This window comes from Pristis pectinata, chromosome 2 (genome assembly GCF_009764475.1).
Source record: "Pristis pectinata isolate sPriPec2 chromosome 2, sPriPec2.1.pri, whole genome shotgun sequence".
Lineage (NCBI taxonomy): Eukaryota > Metazoa > Chordata > Chondrichthyes > Rhinopristiformes > Pristidae > Pristis > Pristis pectinata.
Window position 1 is genome coordinate 1,541,034 of NC_067406.1, and position 25,536 is coordinate 1,566,569.

Here is a 25,536-nt window from a genome sequence, read left to right on the forward strand (position 1 = left end):
CTGGACAAAGCCTTGTTAACAAAGGTCACACATAAACCAATATAATGATTGTCTTTATTCACATTTAACAGGTTAACATCACAGGCTAGTGGGCCAGAGGTGGCAGGGCAGGGCAGCACTAACACATGGGGTAGGGTGAGTGGCCAGTCATTAGACCTTAGGTGCCAAGGTTGGTGATGACAGCTGCTGTGAATTCTGCTGAGGTTGAGTAGCCACCCATGTCAGTGGTCCGGACCTGGGGAGAGAATCGACATCAAAGGCTGTTAACAGCAGGGGTCTGGTATCGGTGATGGGCTTGGTGAGGATTACAGCAGCATTGTGGTTGTTACGGGCTGAGAAGCCAGGCTTCTGCACTGGTGGTTCAGAGACAGCTCAAATTGCCACCTTCTCCCACTCTGGTCTGTACACAACTCCAGACGATGTGTTTACCCTTGGGGGCAATTAGGAATGGACAATAAATGCTGTCATCGCCAACAAATGTCTACAACCAATATTTACAGAATATTCTCCCTGATCCCCTGTCCTGAAAACACTGGTTTAACACCCAGCAGCTACCATCATGTCCACTGTGTGCTTCTCACTTCCAAACTCCAGAGAGTACAGACCAGACAACCTCTCACTACATCCCAGTCATTTATTTACAGCTAGAGCTTCACTCTGTGGTATCGGTGCTGAGACGGACCTTCCTTTCCTGAAACATCACAAGACGGAACACATTTCTCCTGCAGATGACAACACTGACCGTGCCCCAGGAATATAAATAGTCTGGACAATGAGTCCACAGTGGTGGTCCAGGGATCACTGAATGGGTGAGTGATGGAGACAGGAACTTCTGAGAGGATGGAATGTTTATTTGCTGCTTGTTTCAGGATTTTACAGGGATTGTAACAGATGGTCCAGGGGAAGGGCTGCCCACTCCTCGAAACGCTAATCATCTCAAATCTATAACATGATTCTACTTCATCGCCAGAATTCTTCAAAAAAAGTTGGAGGTCAGGACTAACTGGGAGGGAGGTGGTTATCGTCCATCACATCACCTGTGCCAGCAGTGTTTCAGGTTCCAGTCCACTCCTCTGACAGCCCTGGTTAAAAAGCCAAGGTATGCAAGACAAGCTTTTCACTGTACCTCAGTACAAGTGACAATAATAAACCAACACCAATCAGCCAATGAGGAGCAGAGTGTGCGCCAGGCTGCTGGTTACACTGGGTTAGATCAGGAGGGAGGGGTCACCTCTTCCCTTTCCGATGTCCAGCTCTCTAAGCCCAAAAGGCCAGCACCCAAGGGGTTGTCAGACGTGGACCCTGGGCCATCCATCCCCACAGGAACTGCTGGGCCCGGAGCCGGGACTCGAGGAGGCAGGCAGCCCCTCCATTGATGGCGCTGGGCTAGCGGAGGCGAGGAGGGTGCAGATTCTCGATGATATTCTTCAGGAAATCACTGGTGGTGCTATAACCGCCCATGTCCCTGGTCCGAACCTGATCCAGGGAAGGAAAATTCGCAGGAGAAATGAAAGTAAACAAAATAAGTGGAAATGATAGAAACAGCGGGCAAATTAACACAAATGATAATAAAAAAACTAAAAATCTGCTGCCTCTGGCCCGGGATCCTGTGTACACACACTTCCCCGTCCCTCACACTGAAAGCAGCCAAATTTACAGTTTATACATCCAGATTCAATCCCACAACGTCTGCTGGGCTGGTGAAGATAAACCCCAGCCTCCCCTCTCTAAGCAGACGCAAGAGACACTCATGACGCTGGAATCTGGAGCAACACACAAAGCGCTGGAGGGACTCGGCGGGTCAGGCAGCATCTGTTGGGGGTCATGGACAGTCCTGATGAAGGGGCTCCACCCAAAACATCCACCGTCCATTTCCCTCCTTAGATGCTGCCTGACCCGCTGAGTGCCTCCAGCACTTTGAGTTGCTCCTCTCCCCTCACCGACAGTTCTCCAGCCCAGGGACATCCCGTGTATGCAGGGCTGCAGTTTGCACAGATCCCGCATCACCGGGTGTGTGTCCCCACGGACAGAGGGAAGTCGGTAACTTGCTGCCCTGCTAACTCCAGGGATCGTGGGCACACAGGGCCATTACAGAGACACTGTGGTGATGTTACTGGGTACTGATCCCAGATCCACACTAATGTCCACGACTTTAGTTCCCACCACAGGCCGATTCCAGGGGCCCGGACCTCATTGGGGACACTCCAAGGGCACGGACCTCATTGGGGACACTCCAGGGGCCCGGACCGCGCTGGGGACATCAGGCTGCCCCAGCAGGGGTGGAGGTTGGGCTCCTGATTCCTGAGTACCAGAGAATCCACCTCCACCCCCCACCCTTCAGGTCTCCACCCCAACTCACACCCCTCGTGGACACCCCCCCACCCCCCGGTCAGTGTGGGAGCAAGGACACCGTCACACCCACCTTGCCCTGTTTGATCACCTTCTTCACAGCATCGGCCACCAGGGTGGAATGGAAGTCCAGGCTGCAACAGGACCAGAGGTCAGTCACCGGCAGACCACCCTCCCCCGGGGTCCCGGGGCTCCATCCATGGCCGGGACCCCCCCTCCCCTTGGGGTCCCCGGGCTCCACACACACAGTGGCACAGAGGTGCAGCGGGTAGTGCTGCTGCCTCTCAGCCCCAGAGACCCGGGTTCGATCCCAGCCTCCGGCGCTGTCTGTGTGGAGTTTGCACGATCCCCGTGACCATGTGGGTTTCCCCCGGGCGCTCTGGTTCCCCTCCCACACCCCAACGACGTGCGGGTCAGGGGGTTAATTGTCCGCTGTGAATTACCCCCAGTGTGTGGGTGAGGGGTGAAGCCTAGGGGGGAATGGGGGGTGAAAGGGTCGGTGGGGAATGGGGGGGGGGTTTGTGAGAGGGTGGGTGGGGAATGGGGGGGGGGTTTGTGAGAGGGTGGGTGGGGAATGGGGGATCGGTGAGGGAGGGTTGATGGGGAATGGGGGGGGGGGGGGGGTCTGTGAGATGGTCGGTGGGGAATAGGGCGATGGGATGATTCAGAGAGCCAGCAGGGACTAGGGGGCTGAAATGGCCTCCTACATGGGAACAGTTGAGACCTTCCCCAAATCCATGTAGAGACAAAGAGAAGCTGGATGTGAGCAGCTGGGGGGAGTTGGAGGGGGAGGGGTCCCCAGGGGCAGGGGGAGGGGTGAGGTTCGATCCCTCCACGAACAGGGGCTGCAGTCTGGGCAAGCGGTCGAAGTCAGAAGTCGAAGTTGAATTGATTGCCACCTCCACCAGACTGTGTGTGCACGGGGGCAGTGAGGACCTTCCCTGCAGCAGCAGCACCACACGCAGTCAGGTTGAAAGTATCCTGACTGGTTGCATCACGATCTGGGACGGCAATTCGAATGTGCAGGAACGTAAGAAGCTGCAGAGAGTAGTGGACTCTGCCCAATACATCACGGGCACATCCCTCCCCACTATCGGGAGTATCTACAGGAGGCGCTGCCTCAACAAGGCAACATCCATCATCAAAGATCCCCACCATCCGGGCCGTGCCACCTTCTTGCAGCTACCGTCGGGCAGGAGGTACAGAAGCCTGAAGTCCCACACCACCAGGTTCAGGAACAGCTACTTCCCTTCAACCATTCGGTTCTTGAACCAACCGGCACAACCCTAATCACTACCTCAGTAAAGCAACACTGTCATCACTTCAAACTACAATAGACTTAGTTCTAATTGTGTCCTTTCTTGTAAAAATTGTGGTTAACTGATGATTTTCTTGTGAGTGCTGTTTATCTGACACCCTGTGCCTGCGGTGCTGCAGGGGAGTTTCTCACTGCACTGGTGCACACACAGACTGGTGTGTGACAACAACGTCGACGTTGACCCAGCAGCAGGTATACAGTGGGGTCACTTACTTAAGGTGCTTCAGCATGTTGGCAGCAGTCAGTAACATGGCGGTGGGGTTGGCGATGTTCCGGCCCATGGCCTGGGAAAACGGGTGCCGAGCTCCCTGAAACCAGATTTTTTTTTTAAATTCCAAAATAACCTTTATTCATCATAAAAACTATATACTACAATAAAACAGCGCAAACCTTTACATCCGTGTACGGATCAATCATTAGTGTTACTTTTTATAAACCACAGCACCGATGCCACTCATGTGGCTCCCTGGGGTGATACCCCAATCCCATATTTACAATATTTAGGGGCTTCCTCACCTGACCCCGCCCCTCCCTCTCCTGTGGCAGAAGAAACCTAAACTGTCGTCCTTCCCCACCGAGCCCTCGTGCTGGCTGCACCCAGCTTCAGTGCGTCCCTCAGCACGTACTCCTGCAGCCTGGAATGTGCCAGCCGGCAGCATTCCCCTACAGACATCTCACAGTGCTGGGAAACCAACAAATTTCGGGCAGACCAAAGGGCGTCTTTCACCGAGTTGATGACCTTCCAGCAGCAGTCAATGTCCGTCTCTGTGTGTGTGTCCCCGGGAACAGCCCGTAGATCAGAGAATCCTCTGTTACGCAGCTGCTGGGGATGAACCGTGACAAGAACCCTTGCATCTTTTGCCACACCTTCCTCACAAAGCTACCGCCCGCAAAGAGGTGGGCGACCGTCTCGTCCCCGGCGCAGTCCTTCCGGGGGCACCTGGTCAGTTACTGGATGAAGAGACGGACACCTCCCCCAGAGCTAGAGGCAGGTCACGTCCTCTCAAACCTGCTTCACTGTCCCGTAAGGTCACGGTGACGTGACTCTGATGGGAAAGGGGAACATAGATCAACAGGATGGAGAGGAAGGCAGATGACACACTGGCCTTCATCGGCCAAGGCACTGGGTACAAGAGCTGGGACGCCATGCTCCAGCTGTACAACAACACAGAACATTACATTGAATGTAGGTGTTGAGACATCATGTTGCAGTTGTACAGATCGGTGGTCAGGCTACACTTGGAGCGCTGTGTGCAGTTCTGGTCACCATGCTGACGGAAGGATGTGATTAAGCTGGAGAGGGTGCAGAAAGGATTCACAGGAATGTTGCCTGGAATAGAGGGCTGGAGTTAGTAGGAGAGATTGAATAGGGTTTGCTTTCATACAACTGCAGCGTGGTACAGGCCCTTCGGCCCAACACTGCAGCACGGTACAGGCCCTTCGGCCCAACACTGCAGCACGGCACAGGCCCTTCGGCCCAACACTGCAGCACGGCACAGGCCCTTCGGCCCAACACCGCAGCACGGCACAGGCCCTTCGGCCCAACACTGCAGCACGGCACAGGCCCTTCGGCCCAACACTGCAGCACGGCACAGGCCCTTCGGCCCAACACTGCAGCACGGCACAGGCCCTTCGGCCCAACACTGCAGCACGGCACAGGCCCTTCGGCACAACACTGCAGCACGGCACAGGCCCTTCGGCCCAACACTGCAGCACAGCACAGGCCCTTCGGCCCACAATGTTGTGCTGACATTTTATCCTGCTCTAAGATCTATCTAACCCTTCCCTCCCACACAGCCCCCTATTTCTCTATCATTTATGTGTCTGTCTAAGAGTCTCTTAAATGTCCCTAATGTATCTGCCCCCACAACCTCTGCAGGCAGTGCGTTCCACACACCCACCACTCTCTGTGTAAAAAACTTACCCCTGACATCCCCCTTATACCTTCCTCCAATCACTTTAAAATTATGTCCCCTCGTGTTAGCCATTGTCACCCTGGGAAAAAGTCTCTGACTGTCCACTCGATCTATGCCTCTTATCATCTTGTACACCTCTATCAAGTCCCCTCTCATCCTCCTTCTCTCCAATAAAGCCCTAGCTCACTCAACCTATCCTCATAAGACATGCTCTCCAATCCAGGCAACATCCTGGTAAATCTCATCTGCACCCTCTCTAAAGTCCATGTACACCACATCCACTGCTCTACCTTGATCAATATGCATAGTCACATCCTCAAAGAATTCAATCAGGCTCGTGAGGTACGACCTGCCCCTCACAAAGCCATGCTGACCGTCCCTAATCAGCCTATGCTTCTCTAAATGCCCATAAATCCTGTCTCTAAGAATCTTCTCCAGTAATTTGCCCACCACTGAAGTAAGACTCACTGGTCTGTAATTCCCAGGGTTATCCCTACTCCCTTTCTTAAACAAAGGAACAACATTTGCCACCCTCCAATCATCTGGCACTACTCCTGCATCCAGTGAGGACACAAAGATCGTCGCCAAAGGTGCAGCAATCACTTCCCTCACTTCCCGTAATAACCTTGGATATATCCCGTCCGGGCCCAGCGACTTATCTATCCTAATGTTTTTCAATAGTTCCAGCACATCCCCTTTCCTCACGTCGACATGCCCCAGCGTATCAGCCTGTCGTACACCATCCTCACAAACGTCAAGGTCTCTCTCTGGTGAACACTGAAGCAAAGTATTCATTAAGGACCTCCCCTACCTCTTCCGACTCCAGGCACATGTTTCCTCTTTTATCCCTGATCGGTCCTACCCTCACTCTAGTCATCCTCTTATTCTTCACATACATGTAGAACGCCTTGGGGTTTTCCTTGATCCTACTCGCCAAGGACTTCTCATGCCCACTTTAGTTCTCCTAAGTCCATTCTTAAGCTCCCTCCTGGCTACCTTGTAACTCTCCAGAGCCCTGTCTGATCCATGCTTTCTAAACCTCAGCTAAGCTTCTTTCTTCCTCTTGACAAGATATTCTACATCCTGTCAACCACAGTTCCTTCACTCTACCATCCTTATCCTGCCTCAATGGGACAAACCTATCCAGACCCCCATGCAAGTATTCCTTAAACAATCTCCACACTTCCGCCGTGCACTTCCCCAAGAACATCTGTTCCCAGTTTATGCTCCCAAGTTCCTGCCTAATAGCATCATAATTCCCCCTCCCCCAGTTAAATACTTTCCCATATCATCTGCTCCTATCCCTCTCCAAGGCTATGGGAAAGGTCAAGGAGTTATGGTCACTGTCTCCAAAATGCTCTCCCACTGAGAGATCTGAAACCTGATCAGGCTCATTGCCTAGTACCAGGTCCAGTATGGCCTCTCCTCTAGTCGGCCTGTCCACATACTGTGTCAGGAATCCTTCCTGTACACACCGAACAAACTCTGCCCCATCTATCCCCTTTACACTAAGGAGGTGCCAATCAAAATTAGGGAAGTTGAAATCACCCATGACAACAACCCTGTTATTTTTGCACCTCTCCAAAATCTGCCTCCCGATCTGCTCCTCAGCGTCTCTGCTGCTAGTCGGGGGTCTGCAGAATACTCCCAATAGAGTGATCGCTCCCTTCCTGTTTCTGACTTCCACCCACTCTGACTCAGTAGACGATCCCTCCAGGACATCCTCCCTTTCTACAGCTGTGACACTGTCCCTGATCAGCAAAGCCACTCCCCCACCTCTTTTACCTCCGTCCCTGTCCCTTTTGAAACATCTAAACCCCGCAATATCCAGCAGCCATTCCTGCCCTTGTGACAGCCAAGTCTCTGTAATGGCCACAACATCACAGTTCCATGTACTTACCCACGCTCTAAGTTCATCAGCCTTGTTCCTGCTACTTCTCGCATTAAAGCAGACACACTTCAGCCCATCAAACTGACTGCAATTTTGCCCTTTCAACTGCCTCTCCTTCCTCACAGTCTCTCTACACTCTGCATCTACTTGTACACTAAATGCACCAACCTCTGACCTATCACTCGGGTTCCGCCCCCCCCACCACCACCAAAGTAGTTTAAACCCTCCCCAACGGCTCTTGCAAACCTGCCCGTGAGACGGTGTGACTGTGTACAGTTCTGTGTGGCCACACCTCAGGAGGATGTGGGAGCAATCGAGAGGGGGCAGAAGGGATTGAGCAGGTCGCTGCCTGGAACGGAGGGGTTTGTGATGGGACGTACTGGGCAGGCTGGGACGTAGGAGGCTGATGGGGGACTCTTTTCAACATTTATAAAATTCTGAGGGGCACAGATACAACAGATGGAATCTTTTTCTCAGGGTAGGGTACAATTAGATTGTTTAAAAGGCATTTGGACAGGTACTTAGATAGGAAAGGCATAGAGGGATACAGGCCTAACACAGGCAAATAGGATTCGTGTAGGTAGCCACCACGGACCAGGGGCCTGCTCGTGTGGATACAAGACTGCGGATGTTGGAATCTGAAGCAAACCATGTACTGGAGGAACTCAGTGGGTCGAGCAGCATTTGTGCGGGGAGAGGAATGGTTGACGTTTCAGGCTGAGACTGTGTGTCAGGACTGAGAGTGGAGGGGGAGATGGCCAGTGTAAAGAGGAGAGGGGGAGTGGTGAGACAGGGGCTGGCAGGTGATAGGAGGACTGAGGAGGGGTGAAAGATGTCGGGTGGATGGAGCCAGAAGGGGCAGGGGAGGGGGAGGGTGGAGAGAGGCTGGAGGGAGATGAGCAGGACACAGAGTCTGGACTCTGGTCAGAGAGGAAGGGTGAGAATGGGGACCATTAGGGGAGAGGTTAATGGCAGATGGAACTGATGGGGTGTCGGGGATCCTGTGGGTGCAGAGTGTGGGTGGCAGGTGGACGGAACTGGCTGCCTGTCCCTTACCGTTTCGAAGACTGCGTACTCAGAACTGAAGCTCTCTCCGGGGACCACCCCGGCCCCGCCCACCAGACCTGCCGCCAGGTTGTCGATGATGTTTCCGTACAGGTTCGGCATGACCAGCACGTCGAACTGGTAGGGGTCGGACACCAGCTGTGGGTCAGAGGTCAGAGAGTCAGTGTCCAGCTGGGGGAGGGGGAACGGGACACACACACGCTGAGAGGTCAGGCTGGGGGCGAGGACGGGGGGGACACACACAGGGACATGGCCATTACCTGCATGCAGCAGTTGTCGATGATGACCGACTCGTACTTGATGTTGGGATACAGTTCAGCCATCTCCTTGCAGCATTGCAGGAAGAGCCCGTCACCCAGCTTCCTGCAGACAACAGGGACACTGTCAGAGCTGGCGGTGGGGGGGTGAGGGGGGAGCCGGGGACGGGGCATGGGGCAGTGGGGGTGGGGAGAGTGGGAAGTGTGGAGGAGGATGGGGGGGGGAGGTGGGGGAGGGAGGGAGGGTGAGGAGGAGGTGGTATGGGGAGGGGGGGGAGGTGCGGGGAGGGGATGAGGTGCGGGGAGGGAGGGAGGGGAGGAGGGGAGGAGGTGTGGGGAGGGAGGGAGGGAGGGAGGGCACACACGATGTTGGCCTTGTGCACGGCGGGAGGAGGTGGTGTGGGGAGGGAGGGAGGGAGGCGAGGGAGGGGAGGTGTGGGGAGGGAGGGAGGGAGGGAGGGGAGGAGGTGTGGGGAGGGAGGGAGGGAGGGGAGGAGGTGTGGGGAGGGAGGGAGGGAGGGAGGGGAGGAGGTGTGGGGAGGGAGGGAGGGAGGGAGGGGAGGAGGTGTGGGGAGGGAGGGGAGGAGGTGTGGGGAGGGAGGGAGGGAGGGGAGGAGGTGTGGGGAGGGAGAGATGGAGGGTCAGTGCGGGGCGGACACTCACATGATGTTGGCCTTGTGCACGGCGGTGACCTTGCTGCGACCGTTCTTGGTGGCGAAGTCAAAGGCGAACTTGGCGATTCTGCGCGACTTCTCCCTGGTGATGATCTTCAAACACTCGATGACCCCCGGAACACTCTAACACCAGAGCCAGAGGGGGTCAGGGTCAAGGGTGGGGATCAGGAGTTGGTGGTCAGGGTCAAGGGTTGATGATCAGTGTCAGGGGTGGAGCCAAGGGTCAGTGGACAGGATCAGAGGTGGGGTTAAGGGTCAGTGACCAGGGTCAGGGACAGGTTGATGGTCAGTGCTCAGGGTCAGAGGTGGGGTCAGGGGTCAGTGGTCAGGGCTGGGGTCAGGGCTCAGGGCTCAGGGCTGGGGTTGGGGTCAGGCTCTCACCTCGTGCTCTAGCGAGCTGTACTCTCCCTCGGTCTGCTCACGGATGATCACCAGGTCCAGGTTGTTGTGCCGGGTGGGGAACCCGGGCAAACTCCTCACGTGAACCACGTTCGCAAACAGGTCCAGCTTCTTCCTGCACACACCGGCCAATCAGCTCGCAGCTCCCCCACCAATCAGCACCCAACAGGATCTGCCACTCACCTGCCTCCCCCACCCCTTCCCGGGACCCTCCCCCCACCCGTCCCTGGGACTGACCGGCCCCTCTCCGACCCCTCCCCACCTCCTCCCCAGGGCTGACCCCTCTGACAATGAACCCAGCCCTCCCCCACACCCTCACTGACCCCTCCCCCTGCCCGGGACGGATGCCCCCTCTCCACCAGTCACACGGAGGTTACAGTGCGATGAGGCAGCACAGGCAGAGACCACCCACACGTTGTACACAACACACCCACCTTCCCTCCGCTCTACCCCGTCTCACCCCCACATCACTCACTCCCCACCCCCCCTACCTCAGCTTCATCTCGTAGGACGAGAGCTCCCCCTTGTATTCCATCGGAGTGTAGATCTTCCCTGGAACAACACAAGGTGAGGCGTCGAGTGATGGGCGGGGGGTGGTGGGGGCAGGGATTGGATGCAGAGCGACTCAGATAACTAAAGTAGGTGTATGATAGAGGGTATAGAAGGTTATCAGCTGGGCCAGTGGGCTGAGGAACAGCAAACAGTGTTCAATCCAGATAATTGTGAGGTGTTGCATTTTGGGAAGTCAAACCAGGGCAGGACTTTCACAGTGAACAGCAGGGCCCTGGGGAGTGTTGTACAACAGAGGGACCGAGGAGAAGTAAATAGTTCCCTGAAAGTGGAGTCACATCTTTTGGCATGCTGGCCTTCATCAAAGCTCACCAGCACCTCTACTTCCTCAGGAGGCTAAAGAAATTCAGCATGTCCCCTTTGACCATCACCAACTTTCATCGAAGCACCATAGAAAGCATCCTATCTGGATGCATCATGGCTTGGTACAGAAACTGCTCTGCCCAGGACCGCAAGAAACTGCAGAGAGTTGTGGACACAGTTCAGCACGTCACGGACACCAGCCTCCCCTCCATGGACTCTGTCTACACTTCTCGCTGCCTCGGGAAAGCAGCCAACATAATCAAAAACCCCACCCACCCCGGACATTCTCTCTTCTCCCCCCTCCCATCGGGCAGAAGATACAAAAACCTGAAAGCACGTACCACCAGGCTCAAGGACAGCTTCTATCCCGCTGTTATAAGACTATTGAACGGTCCCCTAGTACAATAAGATGGACTCTTGACCTCACAATCTACCTTGTTATGACCTTGCACCTTATTGTCTGCCTGCACTGCACTTTCTCTGTAACACTTTGCATTCTGTATTGTTTTACCCTGTACTACCTCAATGCACTGTGTCATTAACTGATCTGTACGATCGGTTTGTAAGACAAGTTTCTCACTGGACCTCGGTACAAATGACAATAATAAACCAATTCCAATTCACTCAGGGCATTTATAGAAGTTGCGAGGTTATGTTGCAGTTGCAGAAGACATTGGTGAGGCCACAATTGGAATATTGTGTTCAGTTTTGGTCACCCTGCTATAGGAAAGATGCCATTAAGCTGGAAAGACTGCAGAGGAGATTTACAAAGATGTTGCCGGGACTCCAGGGACTGAGTTATGGAGAGAGGTTGAACAGGTTGGGACTTTTTTAATTGGAGTGTAGGAGAATGAGGGGCGATCTTATAGAGATGTGTAAAATTATGGCCGGGGGGGGGGGGGGTCCGCGGCCAAAGATAGGGTAAATGTGCACGATCTGTTTCCCAGGGTTGGGGAATCGAGAACTAGAGGGCACAGGTTTAAGGTGAGGGGGGGGAGATTTAATAGGAAACTGAGGGGCAATTTTGTTCAGCCAGAGGATGGTCAGTTTATGGAACGAGCTGCCAGAGGAAGTGGGTGAGGCAGGTACAATAACAACATTTAAGAGACAGTTGGACAGGTCCGTGGATGGGAAAGGTATTGGTTTATTATTGTCACTTGTACCGAGGTCCAGTGAAAAACTTGTCTTACAAACCGATCGTACAGGTCAATTCATTACAGTGTAGTTACATTGAGTTAGTACAGAGTTCATTGAGGTAGTACAGGTAAAAACAGTAACAGTACAGAGTAAAGTGTCACAGCTACAGAGAAAGTGCAGTGCAATAAGGTGCAAGGTCACAACAAGATAGATCGTGAGGTCAGAGTCCATCTCATTGTATAATGGAACCGTTCAATACTTATCACAGAGGGGTAGAAGCTGTCCTTAAGTCTGCTGGTACGTGCCCTCAGGCTCCTGTATCTTCTACCCGATGGAAGAGGAGAGAAGAGAGAATGTCCCGGGTGGGTGGGGTCTTTGATTATGCTGACCAGAGGGCTCAGAGGGATGTGGGCGAAAGGCAGGCAAATGGGACCAGCTCAGGTGGGAATCTTGGTCAGCATGGACCCGTTGGGCCGAAGGGCCTGTTTCCGTGACTATATGGGGTGGGGTGGAATACAGAGTGGCAGGAGGGGTGGAGGGGAGTGGGGTGAGGCAGGGGCGGGGTGGAGGGGAGCGGGGTGAGGCAGGGGCGGGGTGGGGAGCGGGGTGAGGCAGGGGCGGGGTGGAGGGGAGCGGGGTGAGGCAGGGGCGGGGTGGAGGGGAGCGGGGTGAGGCAGGGGCGGGGTGGAGGGGAGCGGGGTGAGGCAGGGGCGGGGTGGAGGGGAGCGGGGTGAGGCAGGGGCGGGGTGAGGCAGGGGCGGGGTGGAGGGGAGCGGGGTGAGGCAGGGGCGGGGTGGAGGGGAGCGGGGGGTAGGCAGGGGCGGGGTGGAGGGGAGCGGGGGGTAGGCAGGGGCGGGGTGGAGGGGAGCGGGGTGAGGCAGGGGCGGGGTGGAGGGGAGCGGGGTGGAGGGGAGCGGGGGGTAGGCAGGGGCGGGGTGGAGGGGAGCGGGGTGAGGCAGGGGCGGGGTGGAGGGGAGCGGGGTGAGGCAGGGGTGGGGTGGAGGGGAGCGGGGGTAGGCAGGGGCGGGGTGGAGGGGAGCGGGGGTAGGCAGGGGCGGGGTGGAGGGGAGCGGGGTGAGGCAGGGGCGGGGTGGAGGGGAGCGGGGTGAGGCAGGGGCGGGGTGGAGGGGAGCGGGGGGTAGGCAGGGGCGGGGTGGAGGGGAGCGGGGTGGAGGGGAGCGGGGTGAGGCAGGGGCGGGGTGGAGGGGAGCGGGGTGAGGCAGGGGCGGGGTGGAGGGGGCGGGTTCACTCTCCAGCTGGGGTGCTGCAGCCTCTGACCCCTCACCCCTCACCTTTAATGGCCACCCGGTTGGCCTTCATGGAGTCGAGCAGCTGCTCCAGTTTGTGCTCAGACACCAGGTTCTGAACCTCACTCACGTGGTGCTCATCGAACACCACCGGCACCTCCGCCGCCTGTGGGGGGGGGGGAGGGGGTGAATGTGTTACCACAGCTGTCAATGGCTCACCCCAAACCCCCACCCACCCACTGTCCAGCCCCACCCTCCGACCCCTCCCCACGCCCCACCCTCCGACCGTCCGCCCCAGACTCTCCTCTTCGTCCCCAGTCCCTCCCCTCACCCCCAGACCCGCTCCCAAACCCTGCCCCAGTCCCTCCCCCTCACCTTGAACACCTCCTTGACGACGTGCATCAGCTCCGGACCCACTCCGTCCCCTGGAATCATCGTCACTCGGAAACTGCCATCGCCCCTCACCAGAGCCGGGACACTCAACTGGAGGGAGCCAGGAAGCAGGGACAGGAGGGATAGGGAAAGGGGGCAGGGGTCACATATACAGCACAGGAACAGGCCATTTGGCCCAACCAGACCCTGCTCCCCTCCCCCCTGCTGTAAGCAGCCTCCCCTGTAGTCACACTCTGTGCCAGCGCCTCCCAGTCTCAACACTTCCTCCTGAATTCCCTGCTGGGTTTCCCAGGGAATGTTACGGCACTGACTTCCCCGAGGGGCGCCTTCTCTCCTTCGCTCTCTCTCCTCCACCATGAGGTTGCCCCTCAGACTTGCAGAGGCCGACTCTGTTCACCCATGTGAACCTCTGCATCCTCTCCGTCACCTCTGTGTCCGCTCTCATTCAATGGTCAGACTGTACACAGTACTCCGTGAGTGGTCGAAGGAACAACACCTTAACTTGCCGGCTTTTCAACTCTCTCCATCCAGACACCAGCCCCAGTTCTAGGTTTGGTTCCATGGCTTTGAGAACCAGTGTGGAACTTCTACAGATTTGTGCCCCGAGATTGCAGTGTCTCCATCCACCTGACTCTCTACCACCGAGTTATGTGACTTCCCAGTCCATCCCCCCAAAAGGGGCCACCTCCCATTTATCTGCTGGACATCACTGGCCCATTCCGTAGGTTAACATTCTCCTGTAAGTGGCTGCAGTGTTCTGCAGAATTGACTGTCCTACTCTCTCCTGTGGCAGGGATTGCAGTGCTTTGTCTCCTCTGATGTTAAATTGGATGCTCTTTCATTTTATCTCCCTCCTTAATACAGGTATTAAGGGATCTTCACATGGCGGTGCCTCAAGAAGGCAGCATCCATCACAGAGGCCCCTCACCACCCAGGACATGCCCTCTTCTCGTTACTACCATCAAGGAGGTGGTACAGGAGCCTGAAGACCCACACTCAACGATTCAGGAACAGCTTCTTCCCCTCCGCCATCAGATTTCTGAACTGTCCATGAACACTAGCTCATTATTCCTATTCTTTCGCTATTTATTTATTTTGTAATTTGTAGTGATTTTAAGTCTTTGCCCTGTGCTTCTGCCGCAAAACAACACATTTCACAACATAAGTTAGTGACAATAAACCCGATTCTCAGGAAAATGATCCATCAGTCCTCTGGCAGTAAACCTTTCCCTAACTTATTCACTAAGTGTAACAAAGCTCTTGTCATCTAAAGTCATAGGGTCATTTCTTTCTTCGATCCTCTCAAAATCCAAGGCTGCACCTTCCGACCAGGGGCTGGGTTTGATTATGAATACATCTCCTCTTTCCATTAGAAACAAAGTGACTTCATTACTCATCACCCATTGTCACACCCAATTGCTCCGTGCCCTGGGAAATACTGACGAGAAATAAAGATTTAACACTGCCAACATCCCCCAATCGTTATCAGTAGTACTCTCCTATCTGTGTCCTAAAGGCCTATTCCTATCTCAGCTTTCCTTAATGTGATTATTGTTTATAAAATATTTTACTGGTTTATGTCCCTTGATAACATACTATCACAATTCCCCTCTGCCTCTTAGCTGCTGTTACATTTGCGCTTAGCCACAGTGATTCTGAGGGGCTATTTATAACTGAGATGCATAGAACTTTCTCAATTGCCAGACAACCTGTGTTTTTCATGCTATGTAATCCAATTTTCCTAACATCACGGCAGTTAGTGACATTCATCAGGGGTGGCTTCTTCACGCAGAGGGCAGTGCGTATTTGGAATGAGCTGCCAGAAATAGTGGTTGAGGCGGGCACATTAGCAACATTTAAAAGCCATCTGGATAAGAACATGGATAGGAGAGGTTTAGAGGGCTATGGGCCAAGCACGGGCAGATGGGACTAGCTCGCTGGGCAACATGGTCAGCATGGACGAGTTGGGCTGAAGGGCCTGTTTCCGTACTGTCTGAATCTAGTGAAAACCAAACCAGGCTCTTCCCCATTGCCTTACAAATCCTCTTCACTGGATCCACGTGATATCCTGCGACATCAACTTCCATAACTTCCCACTTTGTTGATACAAGTGTGACTGCAGGCTCGAGGATTTTCACATTCAGCGATGTCTCTGCAGAAACTCTCTCCAATCAGCTCAAAACCACATTGTAGTCAATGTCAAGAACATGACAACTGTGCAAAGCTTCACCGTTTTTCACTAGATGTTCATTCACATTCGCAGGGCACATCATACCGATCCACACACTCTGATGCATTCACCACTTTGTCATCGCTGTAAGATGGCATGGTACACACCAAACCATTGTTACAACTAACGGCATCACTTCCACTAGTACAGTCCTTGTATCTGCCTCACCTGTTGCCTTCGGGGATGCAGGAACCATCAGTACACCTGAAATAGGCCGGTCAACAAAGGTGAGGAGAAATTGCTTTCACCACTTCCATCCTTGTGGTCACGAATGCCACCACGGCACCAGCGGTGATGGATACACTCCCCCGAATTACAGAGAGGGGAACAGGTCAGAGGAGAAGGGAGGGGATGGCCACATTCATCAGACCTATCTGTACAACACTGAACACATACACTCCAGACGACTACCATAGAACCATAGAACAGTACAGCACAATACAGGCCCTTCCGCTCACCATGTTGTGCCGACCTTCAAACCACTATCAAAGACTATCTAACCCCTTCCTCCCACATATCCCTCTATCTTAAATTCCTCCATATGCTTATCTAACAACCTCTTGAACTTGTCCAATGTATCAGCCTCCACCACCACCCCAGGCAGCGCATTCCATGCACCAACCACTCTCTGGGTGAAAAACCTCCCTCTGACATCACCCTTGAACTTCCCACCCATTACCTTAAAGCCACGCCCTCTTGTATTGAGCATTGGTGCCCTGGGAAAGAGGCGCTGGCTGTCCACTCTATCTATTCCTCTCAATATCTTGTACACCTCTATCATGTCTCCCCTCATCCTCCTTCTCTCCAATGAGAACAGCCCTAACTCCTTTAGTAACTCCTCATAATCCATACTCTCTAACCCAGGCAGCATCCTGGTAAATCTCCTCTGCATCCTTTCCAATGCTTCCACATCCTTCCTATAATGAGGCGACCAGAACTCTAAGTGTGGCCTAACTAGAGTTTTGTAAAGCTGCATCATCACTTCGTGGCTCTTAAACTCGATCCCCTGACTTATGAAAGCCAACATCCCATCAGCTTTCTTAACTACCCTATCCACCTGCGAGGCAACTTTCAGTTGAGGAGGTGTAGGATTAATAAACTATAACTGTATTCATATCTTAAAACGGATGAGAATTATGGCTGCTCGAAATATTGATTTAAAAAGTGTCCTTCAGGCCAGAACAGCCACACCACTGCTTTCCTGGGCTGGGTGCTGTGTGGTAATTGCTGTGTCTGGAACTTAATTGGATTCCCATTATGTTTGACTATGGAGATGATGGTCAATCTTAACGGGAAATGGGAAGGCTGTCTCAAACAGTGAAGGTGATACCTGCCTTTGTCTCACCTGATTGCAAAACGATGAGCTGAACCTGGGGTGTGAGGCTGCTCTTTGTCCATCTGCAGTAGCCCTTTGTCCGTTTCCTGCTCAACCAAGAACTCTGGCGCCTGACTCATTAAAGTGTGCGTGACAATGTTTGTAGAAATTACTGTCTGCCCCCTCTGTACCTCGGAGAACCCCGCCGCGGACTCTGCCTGAGGGTAAGGAGGTTTCTCCCTAGTGATATATTGCTAAATAAACACGTTTGAATTAAACTGTGGCACTGTGTGATTTACAGCAGACGGAAGTGGGACTTCGAAATCGGGTTAACAATTTGGCGAGCCAGCCAGGAGTCCAAGACAAGGTTTCGGAAGCAGCGTGAGCAATCAACGGGAACAACGACTACCTGAGACGGAAGGGCCCACAAGGTAAACTTCACCTTGATCCCTCTCAGGCAGCCGGACTCCTAACCGATCCCTTCACTTATCGAAAACTCTCTGACGGACTCCTCGCGAACCTGTCTGAGTGCCACAGGTAAGAGAACTGGGGTTAAAATCAAAGGTTATTCGAGGTTCATTTGTGGTTTGCCTTGGGCAAGTTTTATATGATTGAGCTTGGACGCCCCTGTTAACGTCAAGGGTCAATTTAAGGTTTGGGGTTCAAGTCCCCAGACAGGGTTAGTTTAAGTTCGCGAATTTTAAAGTTTAGAGCTCTAAGTATTGAGATCGGTTCTCTGGTACTACCACCCTGCCTTAGACCGGTTCTTAAGAGGGAAAATCCCGCACGGGAAGGTCAGGAACCTGAAGTGGGTGAAGGAAAGAGACCGATCATAAGATAATGGCAGCGATCTGTACCGTACAGTTAAAGAAAAAAGGAGAGAAAAAAAATGGGACAAACTCTGGATAAGTCTGGGTTCAAACCCCACTATCTGAACTATGTAAAGACGATCCGAAAAATGAGTATAACTTCTGCAAATTATCGGCATGCCTCAAGAAAAAATTGGGAGATGAAATATGGCCATAAAGGGGGAACCTGGGATTTGGATAAGTGCCAAAAGGCAGAAAAGGCGATTTGGGAACACAATACTGGGGAAAAATGGCAAATATTAATGTCTACATGGAAAAAAAACGGCCGAAGACCTAACAAATAGATCTAAACAGAATAGTTGGGAACATAATGCACGTAGAAGAGGGATTAGTGTGTGTGATGAGAAAGGCAATCCCAAGAGTTGGGAGGTTCTGAGGTCTCAGTGCGGAGGGCACGGTGCAGAGAGAAGCAGAAGGGAAGGGAAGGGATGGATCAGATGAGGAAAAACTGGAAATAGTAATGAAACCAATAATAGCAAGGGGAAAGTGGAGGCACCTCCTGACATGTCTGGTGTGCCCGTTGTTCCAAAATAACCATACGGACGAGAGTGAGGAGGGTTGGAGGGTTCGACCCACAGCCCCTATCTACCCCCCAGTTCCACTGCTGCCCCCATACAATGTGGCTGGTCTGCAAACCATTACTGCCAGCCAAGCCCCGTCACGAGAACAGTCCCATGACCCTGTCGCATCCTGAACTAGAAATCAGCTTAGACAGAGAGAGAGGGTGCCTCCCAATGGTTCAAAAGCCACAGACAAACGGCGGAACCTTTTGAAGGGGACAGACCTATAACAGATCCTCAGTCGGACAACGATCACGACTCCGATTCTACCACTAATAGTGACGACCCTAGAGGTCCCGACCCATTACCTATGCCAAATAAGGGAAAGGGAATTAAGGCTAAGAGACAGCTCTCCAATAGGACTGTCCCCAATCCCAATCCAGCCCGAGCGCCCGCTAATCCCACGATCCAAATTTACACCCCCTGGAAACCTCAGGAGATGTGCCTAATCATGAGTCAGGCGTCCAACCGTAAAACCAACCCGGAGGATTTTATAGATTATATCATTGGGACAATTCAGATGTACCAGGCAACACCCCAGGACCTTTTTAGTCTTTGTTGCATGATCCTTACAACTGCTGAGGCAGATAGGTGGAAAGAGCACCTGGGTAACTACGCGGACTGGGCAGCCTTCCAAGCGGCTGAACCAGGTAGACACCATTAGAGCTGCCCTCTGCAAGACCCTCCAACAGCCCATTGACATAGTTAAGGTTTTAGAATGCCAACCGAAACAGGGTGAGGATGGTCCAGATTTTGGGATCGTTTCTGCTCACTTTACAGCACCTATGCAGGGGACGATGCCTATAACAGAGGCAATTCCTCCCCTCAGTTTAACGCCCTCCTACTACAATGTATCCCTGAGGGAGTGGCATCAGCTGTCTGCACTAATGACATGAATTGGCCTGACCATACATGACAAAATATGAGAAGGGCCCTTGTCCACTTCTGGAATAACGGGCGTGATTCGAAAGCCACAAGGCTAAAACAGGAGATGGTCCAAAGGCCCCCTCGGCCCCGACCTACCTGTCCCGATAATACAGAATACCAAATGGAGCCGCAGTTTTGCGCTCCAGGATGGGTTGACCGGTCTGATAGAAGGTACGCAATGCGCCCCAACGGCCCAAGAGCCCCAGCGTACCGACCCCCTCACGCGCCACCACTGCACCCTCGTAATTACCCAGGACCCAGGGGACCCCAACAACCTGCACTGGCAAGCGCTTCGGAGTGCTACCAGTGTGGAGCACCTGACCATTGGTGGTGGAATTGCCCCCACTACCAACAGCAGGCCAGACCCCCCGGCACACTGCAGCCTTTCTCAACTACAAACCCATTCTCCACCTGACTAACCGTAGGAAGTAGCCACTCCATGTACCCTGCCCTCACCGATAACCCAGACGATGAACCCATCCTCAATTTATTAGTCAAAGGGAAACCGATCCCCTTTATGATAGATACACGGGCCAATACTTCGACCCTTGACGCTCCCTGCATTGACCACCATGATTTTAAACTTTCCATGGCCACGATCTCATTGAGCGGGCTGGAGGGACAGGAGAGGTCCTAACCATTAACGGAACCATTACGAGTGAAATTTGGGAATCAGCAGTGTCTGATCCAATTCACAGTAACCCCAGACCTAGGGGTTAACTTGGCCGGGAGGGACCTGCTCTGCTCCCTCTGACTCAAAATACAATGCCTGGATGAAGGAATTACCATTACCGGCCCTAAACCTTATAGGATCCTCTGGGTTCACCAGCCCCCTCAGTGGTGGGCGGTGGACTTCACGAACAAAGATCTTGACCCACCCTTGAAGGCCCCTGACCCACATGTTATGCTAGCTTATGACCCCACAGGGCTCTCAAGGGAGCTGGAAATCTTGTATGCTCCCCTCCTGGAGAGCATGGTGACGATTACTGTTTTAGGGGAAGTAGCGGGCAAGGAGGGTACAACACTTCTAGTTCAAGTGCCTAATGAATTGTGGAATCAGTCAGGCCAAGTGTCCCCTCACATTACCCTGTCAGTTAATGAGGGTCATAAGCCGAAGGAGCTGGGATCCCTAGCAAACCGACGAAGTACAGGCAGACGCAGGCCTTTACGGGGTTCCCCAGGTACTACTAGAAGGGACCCTGACTTACTACCTTACCCCTTTTTCGGTAACAGGCCATTTACGCCACCATCAGCCCCACCGACTCCCTTCGGATGAGCCAAACCCCAATTTATGGGCCACATTGAAAGCTGAGGTAGGGCTCACCCCAGTGATCCCGATCCAAATCCGCGTAAGGCTGGGAGTACAATTACCTTCCGTCCAACAGTACCCCTCCGGAGAGAGGCGGTTGAAGGAATAACCCATTTAATAGATTCTTTCTGCAAACAGGGCATCCTGGTTCCCTGCCAATCACCCCGTAACACCCCCATCTTGCCTGTCCCCAAACCCGGACGGGCAGAATGGCACCTGGTCCAAGACCTGCGTAAGGCCAATGATATAGTGGAGCCACTGCATCCCGTGGTCCCAAACCCCGCTACTATCGTCAGTAACATCCTGGCCAACTCTTGTATTTTTACACTCATCGATCTCCAGCACGCATTTTTTGCAATTCCCTTATCCCCCGAATCGCAGTACCTGTTTGCTTTCACCTTCCAAGGTCAGCAATACACCTGGACGCGTCTCCCACAAGGTTTTATACACTCCCTGACTATTTTCTCCCAAGTTTTGCATAAACAACTCCAAGAGTTACAACTTTCTGATGAATCCACTGTTGTCCAGTATGTTGATGACCTTTTATTAGCAAGTCCCTCGGAGCCCACCAACATCACGGACACCAACAGGTTACTTAACGCACTCCACTCCTGGGGATACGTGATACCTCCACAGAAAGTAAAACGAACCCAGCGCCAGGTAAAATTTCTGGCCACCCTTTTAAGCACCACTGAGCAGCAGCTCACCCCTGAACGTATTGCTCCCATCATTGCTACCCCACCGCCCGCTACCCTCAAGGGTATGCGCGCCGCCTTTGGTTTAGTAAATTTCTGCAGGCAGTGGCTACCTAACGTGGCCCTCCTTACTAAGCACCTCACACCCCTGGCTTCAAGCCAGTCCGTGGGACCTTTTGAACTTACGGAGGAACAAAAGGAGGCCTTTGATAAGCTCAAACAGGCCCTTGCCAGCGCCCCAGCCCTAGGACGACCCCTATATGATCGCCCATTCCAGCTTTTTGTGTATGTCCTAGAGGACTGCGCCATAGCCTTCCTTACTCAAGCCCATGGGGATAGAAAAAGACCAGTGGCATATCGCTCCACTCGGCTGGACCCGGTTGCTAGGGGACTTCCATTGTGCTCTCAGATGCTTCCAGCGATCTACTCCCTCGTAACAGCAGCCTCCAATATAACCCTGCAATGGTCCGTGGTTGTTTATTCCTCCCATACCATAACGGCACTCCTAACCTCTCATCAGACGCAACACCTTACCCAGGCTGCTTAAACAGATATGAGATAGCGCTCCTGAATAACCCGCTCCTCTCCTTTGCATGCTGTACCACCATTAACTCTGCCACCTTCCTAGAGACCCCACCTGAGGATCCTGAAGATCCACCACATGACTGTTTACTGCGTAACCACTTTTTGACTACACCCCGTCCGGACCTTTCAGATAAAACCTTCCAGCCAGCAGACTTAAACCTGTATGTCGACTGCAGTTCCTCCATTTCGGAACAGGGAATCTGCCTTTGCGGTTACCCTATAGTAGACGACTCCCACATTGCGGAGTCTGCGTCTTTGCAGCCCCCAGTCTCTGCCCAAAAGGCAGAACTTTTTGCCCTTACCAGAGCCTGTGTTTTAGCCAAGGACAGAGTAGCTAATATCTTTACTGATTCCCGCCATGCTTTTGGAGTCGCCCATGATTTCGGTCAACTATGGGCGCACAGAGGATTTCTGACATCTACAGGCAGCCCCATACGAAATGCGGCTTAAGTGAAGAACCTCCTCCAAGCCATCCTCCTCCCTAATAAACTGGCCATCATCAAATGCTCAGCCCACCTCTCAGATGCCTCCCTAATAACATAGGGCAATAACAGGGCAGATGCAGAGGCAAAATTGGCAGCACACCGGGGGACTTGTATCGTTTCGACTGCGGAAAAACAGGCGGTTGTTTATAAACCAACAATAGCAACGCAGGGCACCCCAGACATGGTTACTGTGCAGCACTTAAAGGGGGACGCCCCTGACTCAGAAAAACAAGTATGGAAGGCGCATGGGTGTACGCACTCTGCGCCACATGGCCTCTGGACCACTCCAGTCGGTCAAGTATGTATACCTGATTCTTTGTTACCCATGCTTATTGACTGCCTACATTCTGACACCCACCTTGGCAAGGGGGCAATGAGTAATATTTTACTACGTACCTGGTGGCGCCCCAGATTAGAGGAAGCAGCACAAGGCAAAATACGATCATGTTTAATATGCCAACAAACCAATGCTGGGAAAGGGGTGAGCTGCGCCGCAGGCAGAACCCCCTTGCCAGGGGGACCTTTTGAATGTATACAACTCAATTTTATTGAATTACCGTGTGTACACTGCTATAACCAATGTCTTATTATTGTTGATGTATTTAGATTGATTGAAGCTTTTCCTACCACTAGCAATAAGGCCTCAACAGTGGTGAAATTATTGCTTACAGAGATCATACCAAGGTTTGGGGTACCTCGACAGATTAGTTCAGACAAGGGTCCTCACTTCATAGGGAAAATAAATAAGGAGTTGTGCGAGGCACTGCATATCGAACAGCAGTTCCACTGCACCTACCACCCTCAGGCAGCGGGTATAGTAGAACGAGCCAACGGCACCCTGAAGAATAAGTTGTCTAAATTAGTCTCAGAGACAGGTCTAAATTGGCTGAAGGTTCTCCCATTAGCTTTATACCACATGAGAATTACTCCCCACTCGGCCACCAGGGTGTTGGCTGCCGAAATCGTCTATGGATGCACAGGAAGAACCCCATGGGATGCTGACACCCAGCCCCCCACCCAGGTTGACCGTAATATCATGGGGAATGAACTACAAAGATATTTCAGGCAACTTACGACCTCGTTAAAGTTCCTTCATTCACAGGTGAAGAGCGCATTTACGCAGCAGGAGGGAAAGGATGCAGAGTTGCCTAACCTGGAAATTGGAGAGTCGGTGCTGATACGGGACTGGGAACGACCTAAACTGGGATCTCGGTGGAAAGGCCCCTGCCAGATACTACTCCAGACCCCGACAGCGGTGAAAGTACAAGGCCAGAAATGCTGGATTCATCTAAGTGACTGTAAATGATGGCCACCAGAGGGAAAATGACATTTCTTAAATTTGGACTCTTCATCATTACCGGTACTCGTGTGTGGGCATTAGAGGACAATCTATTTTACAAAGCCCATATACAACTGCATGGCAATCACACCCTTTGCTACCCCTTGGCAGAATCTCTCCTCCCATGAATTCTCAGATAACTTTCCCTGGTTAGCCATTCCAAAGAGATATTTGACACTTTCACATGGACACAGTTCCCTTCCCCACAAACCCATCGCTCTCCTGCAAGTAGTTCAACACACCTAGTGTTGGCACACTCACACCTAAACAATCCTCCTCTTAATGCACACTTTCTCTCTCTCTACAAGTGGTGGTGGCACATGATAGCGGGTGCTGTACTATCACTAGCCCACAACCCCATCCCTTACCGTTGAAGCAGTAGGGGAAGGACTGGTAGCTAGTTGTGCTGCTTAGGTCTGCTGTGGTTTCTTGCTGGAATCACTTGGTATTCTCAGATGCCTAGTCCACAGCAAACGGGCAATATAACCTGTTACCGGGCCAAGGAAGGGTATGTGCTCCTTTTCAATGGTACCTATACCACCGCCACCCCCACTCTACCAGCCTGGTTCGCAATAGGAGCAATTGGCCCAGTCACGGTCCCCTACCCCCAGAAAGCTTGTATCGAACGAAGACTTATAGCACGGTCAATAAGTAAGGAATTCTGCGAAGAATGGAGGGATCCTGTGGTAGTGGGATCATCGTTAGGCTACACGTTCCTGAGTGCTCTCTCTCAAGGGGGTTCGGCAGGGACCATGGCCGCAAACAATCGGAACTACCTCGTCTGCGGACTGACCGTGCTGGGAAACAGAACCATCAAGGGCCTGGAGGCAGTGAACCAGGAAATGGCGGAACTTTGACTTTATGCCCAACAGACCAGGTACGCTGTGGACTACCTGTTAGCTCAGAAAGGGGGAGTATGTGCCATAATAGGGGATAAATGTGTCACCAATGTTAGGGATGAGTCCTACAATATTTCCCATGCCATTCTGGATATTCAGAAGCAAGTAGATAACTTTGGGCAGGGACTTGCAGGAGGGAACTTGGTTGGGGTGGCTGATGGGAGGGTCAGTGGCATCATAACTGCTGCATGGAGCAGTAGGGTTTATAGTTATTATTATAATATACTGTGTGGTGCTGACCTGCTTGAATACTTGTTGCAAGGTCTTTATTAATAAAATCTCGACCCCGTTCTAAGCACCCCTCCAGGTTACCATGATATGATAAATGGGGGGAATGAGGAGGTGTAGGATTAATAAACTAGAACTGTATTCATATCTTAAGATGGAATCCTGGCTGGCTCACCAAATTGTTAACCCGATTTTGAAGTCCCACTTCCGTCTGCTGTAAATCACACAGTGCCACAGGTTAATTCAAACGTGTTTATTTAGCAATATATCACTAGGGAGAAACCTCCTCCTTACCCTCAGGCAGAGTCCGCAGCGGGGTTCTCCGAGGTACAGAGGGGGCAGACAGTAATTTCTACAAACATTGTCACGCACACTTTAATGAGTCAGGCGCCAGAGCTCTTGGTTGAGCAGGAAACGGACAAAGGGCTACTGCAGATGGACAAAGAGCAGCCTCACACCCCAGGTTCAGCTAATCGTTTTGCAATTGGGTGAGACAAAGGCAGGTATAACCTTCATTGTTTGAGACAGCCTTCCCATTTCCCATTAAGATTGACCATCATCTCCATAGTCAAACAT

At 52.7% G+C, this 25,536-nt stretch overlaps 2 protein-coding genes across 7 annotated transcripts in view; one reads left to right on the top strand and one right to left on the bottom strand.

Moving 5' to 3' along the window:
* The window catches only part of LOC127567459 (uncharacterized), a 453,787-nt gene that overhangs the window by 291,641 nt on the left and 136,610 nt on the right, over positions 1–25,536 (top strand). The gene's annotated exons all lie outside the window — the stretch shown is intronic.
* idh3b (isocitrate dehydrogenase (NAD(+)) 3 non-catalytic subunit beta) lies at positions 41–13,891 on the bottom strand. Of its 3 annotated transcripts, none has more exons than XM_052010407.1 (10): positions 13,502–13,891; positions 13,172–13,292; positions 10,361–10,421; positions 9,852–9,984; positions 9,460–9,593; positions 8,800–8,902; positions 8,531–8,677; positions 3,881–3,975; positions 2,423–2,483; positions 41–235 (listed from the first exon to the last, which is right to left on the bottom strand). In XM_052010407.1, the coding sequence occupies exons 1-10, from the start codon at positions 13,874–13,876 to the stop codon at positions 158–160; spliced, it is 1,308 nt and encodes a 435-aa protein (XP_051866367.1). In that variant the 5' UTR covers positions 13,877–13,891; the 3' UTR covers positions 41–157. The 3 variants fall into 3 exon arrangements, 2 of the variants coding, with proteins under 2 accessions (XP_051866367.1, XP_051866366.1); XM_052010406.1 differs by having other exon boundaries at positions 41–1,476; XR_007955877.1 differs by lacking the exons at positions 41–235; positions 2,423–2,483 and adding an exon at positions 4,847–4,997.

Bases quoted from the DNA above. Each gene is read 5' to 3' on its own strand.
- idh3b (XM_052010406.1), bottom strand. From the start codon at position 13,876: ATGGTGGAGGAGAGAGAGCGAAGGAGAGAAGGCGCCCCTCGGGGAAGT. The intron at 10,422-13,171 runs GTGAGGGGTGAG...GTGTTGTTCCAG, and splicing joins CAACCGGGTGGCCATTAAAG to GGAAGATCTACACTCCGATG. The intron at 8,903-9,459 runs GTGAGTGTCCGC...TGTTGTCTGCAG, and splicing joins GTGCACAAGGCCAACATCAT to GAAGCTGGGTGACGGGCTCT.